Here is a 14,784-nt window from a genome sequence, read left to right on the forward strand (position 1 = left end):
AAGAATGATACGTTCTATGTGTTTTACACCTTCAGATTTGCCATAAACTCATAAAAATTCACAGTCGAATCATTAAAAATATAAATCTGCGAATCGTATAACATCACCGTTACAAAATCATAACGCGTCGTCGTCTATATATCAAATTTTCAAACGAACCAAAGCGTGCAGATCACAACATCGGCATTGAAAAATCACAACAACGTCGCATCATTCATTTCCAGCAGAACCGAAGCTCAACGAAAGACAGCAGCCGGCGAGCAACGAGGGAAACAGGTTGTTATTGAGACCTCTGCGTGGCACGAAGTTTGGGATACCAAGGGTATTAGTTAATAGAGCGAGACTAACGTCTGCATCGACGTCGGATGCCTGTAGTCCTTCGAGTGTCTTGACTCACACCTGTTCTTGTTTCGAGCGTTCGATTCCCGCCAGGTAGACGGATCAGGTTGAAGAAACTGGATGATCCTCTCCCCTCTGTACGCCGGGCTTACTCGCCGATCGTGTTTCATCCACCCTTGACCGGGCCAACAAAAGCTCATCGATAACAGCCTGCCGTTTTTAGTAGCGGCGACAAGTTCCCATGGCTCTTCCCACGGGGAACACGATACACCCACGCAACGATTACTTCTTAAATCGCCTGAGAAAATGCCGATCGACCCGGTAAAAATTTCATCCGTCGGCGTCCTCCGGCTCTGCTGTGCGTCTGGAGACGACCGTTCAGAAAATTGCGTCGGGTTGCCCTGTGTACACAGGAGAAATTCCTGCTGGGTAATTTGGTAAACAGAAAAAATCCCTCTGTAGAGGGTAAGACGTTGACCGGCGTGTTTTGTGAGAAATTTTTGGAGAATCTTCCAAGGATTTTCTAAAGATATCCTTTGGATTTGATGGATTTTTAACATTGCACGTAGTGGTACCTTTGAAGAATTTCGGACATTTTGTAAATATTTAAAACTTAGAATATTTGATCTTCCGAGAGTTTACTCGTTAAATATCTATTTCACTAGCATTCTGTTCGATATTCGATGTATTTGGTATTCTTAGAAAATGGCGCGCATTACATGCCAACATTTCACTGAAAGCACAGAGCATGGAGTTTATTGCTCAAACTAATTACAATCTTCGCTAACTTCGAAGATTTTGCCGTGTCGGAAACGTAATTATTCATTCTATAGACACAGTACACTATTAAGCCGATCTCGATTGCGCCAAATCACGTTCCTATCACGAATTACAGTCTAAATTTTTCGCGAGAAGCAGTGGTATTCTATAAGAGCGAGAGAAGGCGTGAAACGATCAATACACTCGATCAACGTGGTCGAAACAACGCCTCCGTCAGCTTCTGCTCCCTATCCACCATACGAACTTTCACTCGAAAACGAGAAAGGAGGAACAAACAAAAAGAAACGACCCGATTAATTTATTCTATTCTCTCCACCTACTGGCTGGTTGAAAGAGCGGACCGATTAAAATCGTCCTTGCTTGATGATCGGTAGTCGAAGAACGGAACAGCCCGGGAGGACTTCCCACGCGAGCTAACAGTTTTTAATTATTTTGGTAATTTGTGGCTGATCGAGCCGGCTGCGGATGAGATCGAGTGGGTAGCGATATTAAGTATAGACCTCTCCGCGAAAACAGAGAGATATATGGTCGTTGAAACATACACACGCGCGCGTATATACGCGAATACATGGACGAAGGATACGAGCAACGTGTTTCACGGAGCAACGATTCGTCCGTGCTACGGTGTAAAATTAAATGGTGCTCCGTCCGAGTCTATTTCGGCGGGGCAGGTAGCGGCCACCGGTAATTACTACCTACGACTTAGGAGCTCAAAGATAAAATGAAAGGGCCCGGACGATTTTCGAAATCGAATTCGCGTCAGTTGTTGTTGTTGCCGTTCCCGAGCCATAGAGCCCGTAGAGGCACCCATCGTGTACCCATCGCGCAACCAGCGCAGCGTGCACCCTCCGCAGACTTCGAAGTTTTGTTCCTTTTCCGGTTCGACTTGGGTCGCGTGAGCAACTGGCCCTCTTCCCTTCTCTCTTTCTTTTCTCTCTTTTTCTCTGCATCGTATTGGGAAGAACGAGGATCACGATGGTCGTCGAAGATGGGACGATTGATCCACTGTATGCATTGTTACGAAGGAAATTCGTTAGGTGATCGGATGGTTGATTAGGTTTGGATGCGCAGAGGAAGTAGATTGATCGGGTTAGTCGGATTCAAAGAATATCTCGAGTTTGAACGAGATAAGAATTCTAATTGGTGTGTATGAATTCTTGGTGGAGTCATACTTGAAACATCTTAGAACGATGCAAATTCTTTTTTGCTCGTTGGTATAAAAACAGCATTAAAATACATATCACTTCGTAAAGGGGTAAATAATACCCAGCTCACTGGAAGTCATCATGTTGAACATGTTGCATCTGACTTCTTCAAAAAATTTCTTCTTAATGACTTGTTCGAAACAAGCAGAAGACAAACATCAACTTGTAGATATAAATCAGTTGGAAGAAAGAAAGGAAAAGAAGAAGTATTTGAGGATATCCATAAAACATTTAAAAAGTCAAACTCAGATTGGTTCAAGGGTTTACAAGTGCAAAAGTGGAATTATCATTTCGTTGATAGCATTCGTCGTTTCTTCCAAATCAGTAAATAGTTGAGAAATATTCAACTTCAAACTTGAAGAATATATCAAGACCAGTAAAATAACAGGTTCACATTATTGATTTCAAGTTTCTCGAATCAGATAACTTTAGTGAAGCGAATTTTATTCTCACAAGTATTCCAAAAATAAGTTAAATAAATGAAAGAGGCATAGTTTTTGAACTGAAACTTCCCGGTTCGAATACGTAATTTCCTCCGCTTCTATCACGTCCAGCGTTCATTTCCTCGTTCTCAGATTTCCTGGATTTCCAAAGCGCAGATTTACTCACCGTCGCCGCTCGATTTGTATACTTCTATGTACGTACATCTAATCTTAAAGTATCAGAAACGAAACTGGAACTCGCTAATTAGCATGCACGAACAAGGATAATGATACTTTCATTGATCCATCCCCATAACGAGCTTGGCCGGTTAGCTGCTTTTCAATTAAGATATTAAACACACACTTGCTTTTACATAATTGCATCCAGTTCTAATTAGGTATTTACATAATTATACGTATTCCGTATAAACGTTACCCCGCCCCCAACTTTATACGCGCTAATGAGATCGCTGATAACAATTAACCCGCTTAAACGAACGTCACCGTGCACCATTTACTCTCGATTATCGACGATGATCGCCGCGTTTTCGAGAGTCATGCTGTTATTAAGGCGTCTGATTGAGAAGCACTCCGCCAACAGCGAAAGAGGAATACGGTTTTATCGATAATCCATTCCCATGAGTCACTTACAACCTGTTTCGTTCGACGATCCTCCTCTTCGACCTCCTTCTTGTTCCAACTCGAGTGCTCAATTATTTCTAGGAAGAACACAGCCATTTAATATCGTCCCGAAGTCCATGGAATAGATTATTCTAGCCTCTTTGCTACTTCTTCGATCAATCACCAGACAGTTATGAGTTAGGATAATTGCTAAATTAATTCTTTCCGATATAAAACTGGAATATTTCTGATAGTATCTTTGGATTGGTAGGATATTTGGTGATTTTGTTAGCATCGAATCATTTTAATTACATTTTCATAGGAAAGATTGATCAGGTTGATTTACTATGCGCTGATCGTATAAAAATAATTCAAGATCTAAATGAGAGGCGTGCATTCGAACTTTCTTTGTATTGCAAATTACGTCGAGCATTGGAAATTTTTAAGATTTTTAAGATTTTCTCGAGATTATGTCGAAACCACCTGTAACCCAGATAGCTAGAGATTAAATGTTAAATACGGAACATTAAACACAGAATGTGAGTGAAATGTTTAATTAAGAAAATGTCGCTCTTCCTATCAATCAATGTCTTTTCGCATGAATGCATCAGCATATAAAGGAGGATGAAAAGAAACTATGAATTCGTATATCCACTCTGACTAATCCCACCTTAAATCCAATTATCCAAACACTACCGGCAGCTGACAATTTAATATCTAATTTTTCGAACTGAACAACAAATCAAGATAAAAGTATTAGGTTGTCCGGAAAGTTTCTTTCGTTTCATAAGGTGATAATAGATGAACAACAATTTCTGTTTTATATTATTTTATTGAATTAGGTATGATCCATTTCGTTCTATTTCTATTATTATGTTCATGCATAATTCAATAAACTAATATGAGACAAAAAACATTGTGCGTCTACTATTTCCTTATAAAACGAAAGAAACATTTTGGACAACCTAATACAAGGAAGACATAGCGTTAAGGATACGATTAAAGTATGGAAGGACGAGTTAGAAGATCAGATGAGGAAGCGGTTGAAAAAATTATAATCGGTTCGCGTTTCGTAAAAATCAAATAAATTATTATTAAAATTTAATAGTAGACACAAGAAAAGTGAATACGGGATCAAAGAAGGGAAGCTCGGAAACAGTACCGACTTCTGTCGATATCCTTCAGGACAGGCGTAGAAAATTCCATGAGAACCGGCGGCAAGGATACGGTAGGATCGTTTCTCAGTATGCGTTCCGTGGTCGTTTTTTCGGTCGAATGAGTTATTCGTATTAACTCCCGCGATGTTCGACGCGCAGAAGAGCCGAAGCGAGGTATGGCTCGCTGCACCTTGACTATGCGGAAAGGAAAGGCTATTCTCCTGCGAATCGGCACACGGACGGCAGAGAAACGACTCATCCTCGTCGTGCACGTCGAGAGGCCCGGCAAACTCGTAACAAGTCACGAGTAGAGGTGTATACGCGTCGACGGCCACGGTAATGCTCTCAAAAAGGAGCCCTAAAACGCGCGTAAAACCCTCTACTCTCGTGTACCAGGTGTCCAGAAATCAATCTGGTGACAAAACGCCGCTCCTTTGTTTTCCTGTGTCAGCGACCGATCGCTTTTTTACGCAGATCCTTGGTGGTCCACCGATATGACGATGTTTTCAGCATTGGACAAAGTATAAGTTTCGTTGCTCGAATTTTTAATCTCTTTGAGAAATTCTATTATAATGATAATCATTGCGTGGATCATATCGTGGATAAATATTTTTATGATATTGTTACGATACGATATAGGCTAAGGGAATGGCGTGTAACGTAACAGACCTTCAAACTTACACTGTCAGAATGAATTTTGTAGCGTTAGAGTTTTGTAAGATTTTACATTTCTTTGTTATGTTATAAACTACGTGGCAGGTAAAGAAAGCGTGAAATGTAAAATATCGAAGAGTATATCTTATAAATTCAGAATTGATTGCTTTATAGTAAACACTAAAGATCTACAGGATTTGTTTAATTTCTTTATTGAAATATAAATTACGTGATAGTTAAAAGAAGTAGCGTAAAATAATAAAGAATATAGTTTTACAAATTAAGAATTTATATATATATTATATATTATTTATATATTATTAATAATTATTATTATATATTATTATATATATTATTCAAGTATCTTATAGTAAAAATTACAGTACAATTTGACTAGTATATGTGTATTAGTACCAGTGCGTGATAGTATATTTACTGTTGGGTTTTGATAGACGCTATAAATTTCTAACTTTTTCCAATTTTACTAAAGATTCATTGAATTCCAATTCCAAAGTCATAAGCCTTTCAAATAGAGGTCATCTTAGATACATCTTCATCTAGAAAGTCCTTTAGGAGACCGTAGCAATAACGTGTCTGACAATGTAACAAGAAAGAGTAACTCGCGGAGGGAACTTCGAAAAAGCACGGTAATTTCAGTCATTCGAAAGACAGACGATGCCCTGACGAAGTGGAAGGTTTTAAGTAGCAGCTGGAGGTAGTTGACACTTTAATGACTGATGCAGCGTCGGCTCTGTGCATCGTTTTCTTACGCATTTAACCGGTTGCTGCGTTAATGCCTGTTTATATTACGGTACTACTGCCATGATCGTGCATGTATTCGCACGAATCGGACGCGAAAAATCGTAGACAAGACTTGGCTCATTGCATCGACCGCTGTATGACTTCGCTGAACTTCCGACAAACGGCTTGACAGTTACTAAACGTCCTCCTAAGCGGATTAATCTTTCATAACTGCGAAACGTTACCAGGAACGATCAATAGAATTGAGTGAACATATCTTTCATTGTGACATGCGTATTATGGGAAGGAGTACATTATCAGAATGTTTTATCATATTAGCAAATATTTCATAAGCAATTCGAATCCAATGACACTCGATATACCATAGCGAACTTTGTTTTACTAATATGTACATTATGTAGAGAACGCATAGAATAGAATTAAATAGAGGGGAATGCATACAAGTGAACATACTCAGATTCTCGTGTATTTATGACGATTTATAGAGTGCTCGCGATGGATGAAAATTGACACGTGATTGGAAGCGAAATGTTTTGTATAACGTTGAAAATATTAATTTTTATTAACCCTTATTTATTAGGATTTTTTCTATATTTGAATATCTACTCTTAAATTCCAAATCCTTTTTCTTATACTTACGCTTACACGATTGTCACGTATCTGACCATAAGCGTTATTTTATCGCAACGATACTTGCGTTACTTTATGTTTTATAATAAAACATACATTTTGTGATACCCATATGTATTTAGTACGTAAAACAATTTTATAATATTACGAAAATATACAAGAAAAAATTGCACTCATCTGCATCGAAAGTAAAAATTGATCGTCAAGCGGAGTTACGCGTACAAGATTCGAAGAATAGGATTATAGAACACGGTCGGGAGGAAACAATGTTACTGAAAGAACAATCGACTTCACGAAGGAGGTACCCGGTGAAAGATGAGCTTTCGCACAATTGACCTAATAACCGTGAAAGCGAGCACCACGGGCAAAGTGATTGTTCTGTGGCCGAGAGGTGCGGAGCACGATGGGAAGTGGACGTTAATACGAGGTGTCCACCTTTATTACACCTCTCGACAGCTTTGAGAGACTTCAATTATCCTTGGGTGGAGCCCGACCTTGTGGGAAAACAACGGATCGAGCCTCTTCACGATGCTCGAGCATCATCCAGAGACACAAATGTCGTTTTTATGCCAGGCTATATTCTTTGCATAAATTCCAGTCATAAAGATCCTTAAACTACAGTAAATCTTTCCGTACAGAGATTTTAAACATTTCTTTGCAACCTTGAGAATTCTCGATTTTAATAAAAAATTTTCCTTAAGGTCGTAATACTGTTTGACTGTTGATATTCATATGTTAAAGATCTTTCCTCTCGCACATTGATAAGCGTAGGCTTAATCGATCGCGCATTGTTAAACACGTTTTATTTGCGACGAATTTATTTGAGTTGAACGGAAGGTTATTTTAGACTTTCAAAAAATCCGAAAAACTTCAGCGTCAGATTAAGTATATTAATATATACAATCTGAAGTTTCAAACTTTCGTCGATACGGATAGAAGTTCTTTTCAAAGAAATCCAACAATGAAATATCGTATGACTCCTCGACGACCTAGCTTAAACACGACTAATTATATACAACTAGGAACACAGTCAAACGCGTGCTGAAATACAAGAGCAAATTTTAAAAGAAACCACAAATTTCTTACGGGACGTCTAATCGTCCCAATTAATCCGACATAAGAGAATCAGATCACGCGTTGGCGCGCATAGTTCACTGGTTCGGCCGCGTGAGAAAGAGTAGCGTCGTGGCACAGCGATCGGCTGTTAAGAATTCCAGCCTCGTATCCACGACGATACCCATCCGTATACGTATCATCGAACGTACTGGCCGATGCCAGTTTTGAAGAAGGCCATGTTCTTCCGTGTCGGCGGCCTGAAAGCCATCTCCGCGGCTCTGAGCAATTTCACGTCGGCACGTGAGCGGACTGTGCAAACTTTGGCCACGCAAACGCAATCTCCCTTGTACCCTGGTCACAGTCGTTCACGGTTTTCAGCTGCTTTCGGAGGCAACGGGTTACTCCAGAGGCGAGTGCCTCCAGAATAAGTATACACGGCTAATAAAACGACAGAGAAGAGGAACGGTCGTTACACTGCCGGGCTGGTCAAACACAGCCACGGAACAGGGCGGAAACACACCGCTTCTTGAACCAAGTGAAGGTCCAAGCGTCGTAAACGCGACGACGACGATCGCCCGCGGTACCAACCAAGACCAACCGCTCGAGCAAACGCACGCTGCTCGTTTTACGGCCACGACATACTCTCCGTTTCCACGCTCGATTGATATATTCCCCTCGAGGAGAAAGACTCTCATCGCCGTTAACGGATATTGCCGGCAGGCTGCGTATTATCGACGTTTAGCTCGGTTAGATCTTTTCAGAATCGCGTACGGGGTGTATCAGTGTTGTACAAGCTGGTTGTGTATGTGGGAAAATATGTATGGAAAAAAATATGTTTGTTAATAAAAAGATTCGAGAGAGAGAGAGAGAGAGAGAGAGTTTAGTTTGAGGATCTTGATGTTGAACTTGATAACTCGACGAACTTCGATGTAGATTATTATCTGGCAGGAAAGTTTAGGTTTATAGGTTGGTTGAGCAAACTGTTTAGTAAGTGAAACGTCTATTGTATAACTCTGGATTATGGAATATAATAAATACGAGAGTCTAATTTGATAAATATTATGAAATATATGTGGAGTATCCTATGTAAATTAGTTGAACTATTTTCTCTACAAATTTCTCATTGTACTTATCTTTTTACTGATACATTATTATCACTTTCATCATAATACTACACACTCTTGATCTTTTCTTTATCCTCATAATTCTGAAAATTAAAGGATCATCAGTTAATCCAAATATCGGACAGAATTGTCCGTGTTGCCTTACGCAACATACAAAAAAGAATTTAACAAGCATCAAATATAACTTTTACTTTATCTTTCCTCAAGATTCTAATGATCAATGCGTCATCGGCAGATCTAAAAATTGAACTTGCCTCACAAGATCGCACTACTTGGTATAAATCAAATATACAAAGAGTTAAGAAGAGATTATCAAACAAGCAGACACCGAGTGCATATATCTACACATTCCTCACTGGCTACTGCAATATGTTCGAAACGATCGCAGAAATTCCAACCGAAGATTCATCATTGAACAAACTGCCTATTCGCGGTAACGATAATGCGAGGACACGTTTCGTTTTAACGAAGATTCCTCGTTCGAGGGAAGGAACACTGCATTGTCCCTCGCGCGAACGTTCGCTTGATGGCTCCTCCATTTCCCGTGCGCCACAGCCGGACATTATCCGTGATTTACTCTTCAATTTCCGCGGGATTCATCCTGGCGAAGTTGCCAGCCTCTACCCTTCTTACTGCTCCACGGTGTTCGCACGAAACCACAGAAGCTTGGCTCTAGCAAGAGCGAAAATGTCACTCGCGAGACGACGTTATATAACATAGTAGGAAGCGCGTCGTGGAAAGGCCAGCAGACGATCCTCTGCGCTTTCTACCTTCGATCTTACTCTTACGATAATTACATAGGCCCCCAGGGCTCGTCCGTGCATGCTCGTTCGCTCGATGCACTTATACGTACAGGGTGTCTTCATTATTTCAAATGATAAACGAAAATACATCGTGGTTTTAAATTAGCGGTACAAGCGAAGTTGAAGAGATCCTATGGCTGAAAATAAGACAGAAGTGGAGAATAAGAAAATTGCTTTGAAATCTACGTTCTCAAGGAAATCGAGTCTTGTCGAGTATACGTGAATTTACCTGCAACTTCGTTACTCTTGATTTTTGTCTTATTTTGACTAGACAATCTCCCTAGCTTTACTTTTACCACGAATTTAGAACGATAAAAATATCGAATTTATTGCTCTATGAAGATCATTCTGATCTTGCATCATCTCAATGAACCAATTTCTCCTTGTACTAATTCAATAAACCATCGTACACACGAATATTAATATCTATCTGGCATAAAATTCGAGAAATTCTCTTCGTATTTCATATTTTTATTCTAACTTTCTAATAAAGTTTTTTAATGACCTAAGTTTATACGATATTTATTATTCGGTTATACTCATAGAATATACTGACAAAGTTTGACTTTCAAAGTCTGGGACACCCTGTATATCCACGTATCACGTCTAGGCACATACGTATATCAATACGTGCATAAATACACATATAATATACGTTTAGTGTATGAGTACGTCGAATACACATGCTCGCTCAATGCATTAGAAACCGATAGGTATAGACGAAGCATACATAGAGAGCGTTTCGTAACTGCAACGAAAGGAAGACTCTCCGCCGTTGAAACGAGACGATTTCGTACCGCTTTTATTGTTAATCGTACGTGGGCAAAAGCGAGAGGCCGATGTAAATTCACCACAGGTTGCGGCATCGGCGCAGTTGCGAGATCCCCCGCGCAATTTTGACCGTGAATGGGAAAGTAGATGGACTTTCGTGTAGACTAACCTGGACTGCCAATTTATAGAAGGTATCGGAGTTAAATCTCTTGAAAGTTGAGAGTCGGATTAAAGAACCTTTCTAGGCAAATGAATTTCTTGCAGAGCTAAATTATGAAATTTCAGTTCTCTGCTATCGCTGAGAATAACAAGCATAGGAAATATTTTGGAATATTTTGCAACTACAGAAAGTAGCGTGAAAAAGCGTCAATATTCCTGGAGCTAGTTACGCGTTTAATCGGAGACTTTTAGGAAACTATATTTATTAGGAATTCGTGTTACCATTCAATTTCTAACGACTGACAGCCTGAAAGTGAAATACAAAATTGGGATATTAACATGAAAGATGAAAGGAAGCATCGAGAAATTATATTGTGTTCAAATCTTGTAGAACTATTGTATTATCCTATTAAAAATTGTATTATCCTATCGTAAGGAATTTTTACAATACTAAACTATAGAATATTTTTGGAGAAACATTCTTTTGCACCGAATCACGTGGTATCACACGAAACATAGGGATGAAGTACAAAAAAAATAATGTCAGAATGGAAAGGTGTACAGGGAGCATCGAAAAATTGCCAGAGCACGAATATAGTTTTGAAATAGTTCGACTTTTTCCAGCGAATCGATTCGAAGTTGGCGAAGCGTTCGTAATAGATACTCGAGGGGCCTTTCGCTTCCTAAGGCCGCGGAGACTTCCGTTTTCGCGGGACCCGAGCTGGAAAATCCTGCTGTTTTATTATGCCCATTAGAAAGAGCCGAATGAAATCGTGCTGTGTTTAATGCGGACCGTTTTCTCCGCGTAACGAGCCCGATAAATTCGCCTTCATATTGAACGGAAAAACAGCGACAGCTTCGTCGCTAATGTAAACGCACTGATAGAGTTTAATGCGCCGTTAGGGGTATACAAATGTCAGATGTAAAAGTGATATGTGCACGGATCAAAATATAAATTGCCGCGACTTAACTGGACTCTTTTTCGATGATCTATTCAATGTATTGTTTTAATAAATGATAGACTCACAGATGTTAAAAATATAATATTTTAAATTACAATAACATCTTCCTTCAGTGATAATCTAATATAAGATAACTATAATATATAACGCTTTCCTATTCTTTTCAGAAATAATTCCAACAAATATAACACAGTAGAACTCCATTTATCTCAAGTTCACTTATTGGAACAAACTTTTAATTAATTCCCGATTAACTGCACTTTTGTTGATTGAATTCACTTGTCTGAACGTGAACTGTTATGTGAACGAAACATAATAGGTAGCGAGGAGAATTGGTGAGCTCCTATTATGTGAACTCCTGTTATATAAACTGTTCCCCCCGACAAGTTCGGATAAATGGAATTCTATTATGTATTTTTAATATCCATTACTTATGTTTCATTATATGATATTCAATATTTTCCTCCAAAATACAATAATATAGAATAAATATTCGAAAAAAAATTTGTTTTCATATCGTACAATATTTCTAATTGATAAACTCGTATAAAAGATTAATTCTTCGATAGAATGATCGAAGTTTATGAATAGTATTATAAATATACTTCTATCGATTGTCACAGGCTACGAACGCGAGCGGATTCTTCGAGGTACAGATCCTCTCGCTAACGAACAACAGGGGCACCCTGGTGGACGGTAGGTGTTGCGGCGGAGGAGGTGATGGCGGAGGAAAGGGAGAATTACCACCGTGCACGACACCGTGCTCGACAGCCTTCTGGCTCTGCTTGAAGGAATATCAGTCGAATGTCACCGCCATCGGCTCCTGCAGCTTTGGCAACGTATCTAGTCACGCCCTCGGCCAGAACACCTTCACCCTAAGCGAACCTGTCACCCTACAACTTCATTTCACCTTCCGATGGACGGTGAGTAAAATGTTTTATTTCAATGATTCTTAACCTTTTGTTTACCACAAACCCCATTTAAATAATTTCTTGTTATCGCGGGCACCAAAGACTTAAATCCTCAGTGTACCAAGTATGTTAAGTAATTAAATAATCATTTAACAATTAATAATTAAGTAATTAAAACACACATCAACTGCTGAACAACAATTTTTTGGGGAAGAAAAGATTCATTATAGATAAGCAAATAGACATACTAAATATCTTTTATTCGAATAATACAATAACAACTTGCGAGAACTTCGTAGCCTCCAAAGATTCGCGCACCACAGGTTAAGAACCGCTGTCTCATTTTATTAGTTGTATAAATTCAGACAAATTGCAATTATAAAGAAAAATAAATTTTCGTTGAAGAATGGAATAAATTTCTGCAAATATATAGCATGTTCGATACTAAAAATAATGATGTCCAAAAAAAATAATTTTCAAATGAATCACGCAGTTTCACGAACCTTGACAGAAGAAAATATTTATCCTCCATTACGTCTCAAACAAACACGCGTTTCTCTCATTCCAGCCTCAAATTATCATAAACAGCATAATGATATTTTCTCAGGCAAAAAGACGACCGTGTTCGAAAGTGTGAAACGTTCGAACAGGATTAACCTGTCAAAAGTAAGAATACTTAAAGTACGTGCCATTCGTGGGCTAATTAAATATCATACACTGTACAACTATTCATTAACATGAGCTGAGAATTCTAACGCTAAATGTAAGTAAAAAATTTAATTGAAAATTTCAAATAATCGCCTGGTAGCGAGCGATTCTGTCATTGGGATATAGAAATCTTTATCCATTGGTCATGGTGAGACTTCAAAGAATTCAGTCGAGGTGGGAATTCCTAAGAGATCGTTAAATGAAGTCAATATTTCAATATGGCTTCAGTCGGGAAAGATAATATCCATATACTCGATATTCTCCATATTCAATTACCGTAACGAAAGTCAAACTTAGCAGTTTTTCAAGACGCGCGCCGCAAAAATTATTTCATAGTTACTATAATACCAGGAAATCAAACCAACGAACCCGAACATAGTACGAGATTTATGATATTTTCTAAATTCCTGACCACGATATCGCACACCTACATATATGCACATAACACAACACGGTTTTACGTGCTTAACGCTTACCCTCAAAAAAAAAAAAACAGCGGGGTGGCTTACATGTATATTTGCTTTCCATATATTTTTTTATTGCGTGTCCATGGCTCCCATAATTGAATTAGCTCGGAGAGCGCTAAATGTTTGAAAAAGCGTACACACCCATGAACCTAGTCGCTCGTGGTAAAGAAAAACGAAGGAAAAAGCGAGTGGAACGGGAGGACAGGGGAGAGAAAAGATCCTTCACGGAAAGGAAGCAATTTAAGGGCCTCTGTTTATGCCCTCCTCTCGAGTGGGAACGGAACGAGGAAAGAGGGAACGCATCGGTCCCACCCTTTGTCGCCCTCGGAAGAAACGAGCCCCGGCATGGGTCTTCTTAGAGCCTCACGAGCGAGTTATGAAATATACAAACACGCTAGTGCTCTTCAAATAATCCACTACTGACCGTGTCTGCCTGTCTGCGTGCGAACGCTTACCTCGCGAGTTTTAATGCGCGCACACAGGCACAGTACAAAAGGAGAGCTGTGCCTCGATTTGGTCCGTTAGGTTCCAGTGGAGAGCCCTTGACGTATACGTTCAGCCGATGTGTATACCTCTTGCGCGCGGAAACACGTCGTCATGGTTGCTCTCGAGGATCTTCAGAGGATCTCTTCGGTACCACTCGTCGAAATCGGCCGTTCGTCTCGACGTAATTACGCTCGACAGCCGCCTGACCGGGCCTGGTGACACATTACGTGGGTGGGATGTTGGCAATCGTTCACTGGAACTACTGCTGCTGTTTGGGTTTAAAGATTCGACGACTGCTTTTTCATTACGCGAAGATATATTGCTAGGCATTTCGAATTAAGTGTTCCTCGAGGAGTTTGTAATAATTGGAAAACGGCTTCTAGTTCGTATGGTATTACGAAGGAAGTTTGGTGAATCGTATGAATTCGTAAACTGAAGATGTTTTCTCCAATCAGTAGCTGTCTCTTTTAGTTGAGGATTTATTATGTACCACTCTGAGGTTCTCTAAGAGCTTCTGTATTTAATCTTAGGAAATTCTTGCTCCTGTAGTCCTCATACTCATACCCGTCGATAATTATTTGTAATTCTAGAAAAGAGTAACGTATTATTAAGGAAAATAATTGAGAGACCACCTTTCTCTACTACTTTGTCTGTCTTTCTTAGCGCAAGATTTATCATTAATGAGAAATTTACATCGTTCTAGTATTCCTCAACTTCTCCCCGTAGTTTCTTTCCGAAACTTTACAAATTTCTTACTTCAAAAATCT

At 39.4% G+C, this 14,784-nt stretch overlaps 1 protein-coding gene across 1 annotated transcript in view; it reads left to right on the forward strand.

The window, feature by feature from the left end:
- Positions 1-14,784, forward strand: part of Ser (protein serrate) — a 54,839-nt gene that overhangs the window by 11,777 nt on the left and 28,278 nt on the right. The window contains exon 2 of the mRNA XM_072012382.1: positions 12,069-12,368. Coding sequence (XP_071868483.1) covers positions 12,069-12,368 — 300 coding nt within the window. The remainder of the gene's footprint in view (positions 1-12,068; positions 12,369-14,784) is intronic.

Source organism: Bombus fervidus, chromosome 11, assembly GCF_041682495.2.
Source record: "Bombus fervidus isolate BK054 chromosome 11, iyBomFerv1, whole genome shotgun sequence".
NCBI classification, from domain to species: Eukaryota; Metazoa; Arthropoda; class Insecta; order Hymenoptera; family Apidae; genus Bombus; species Bombus fervidus.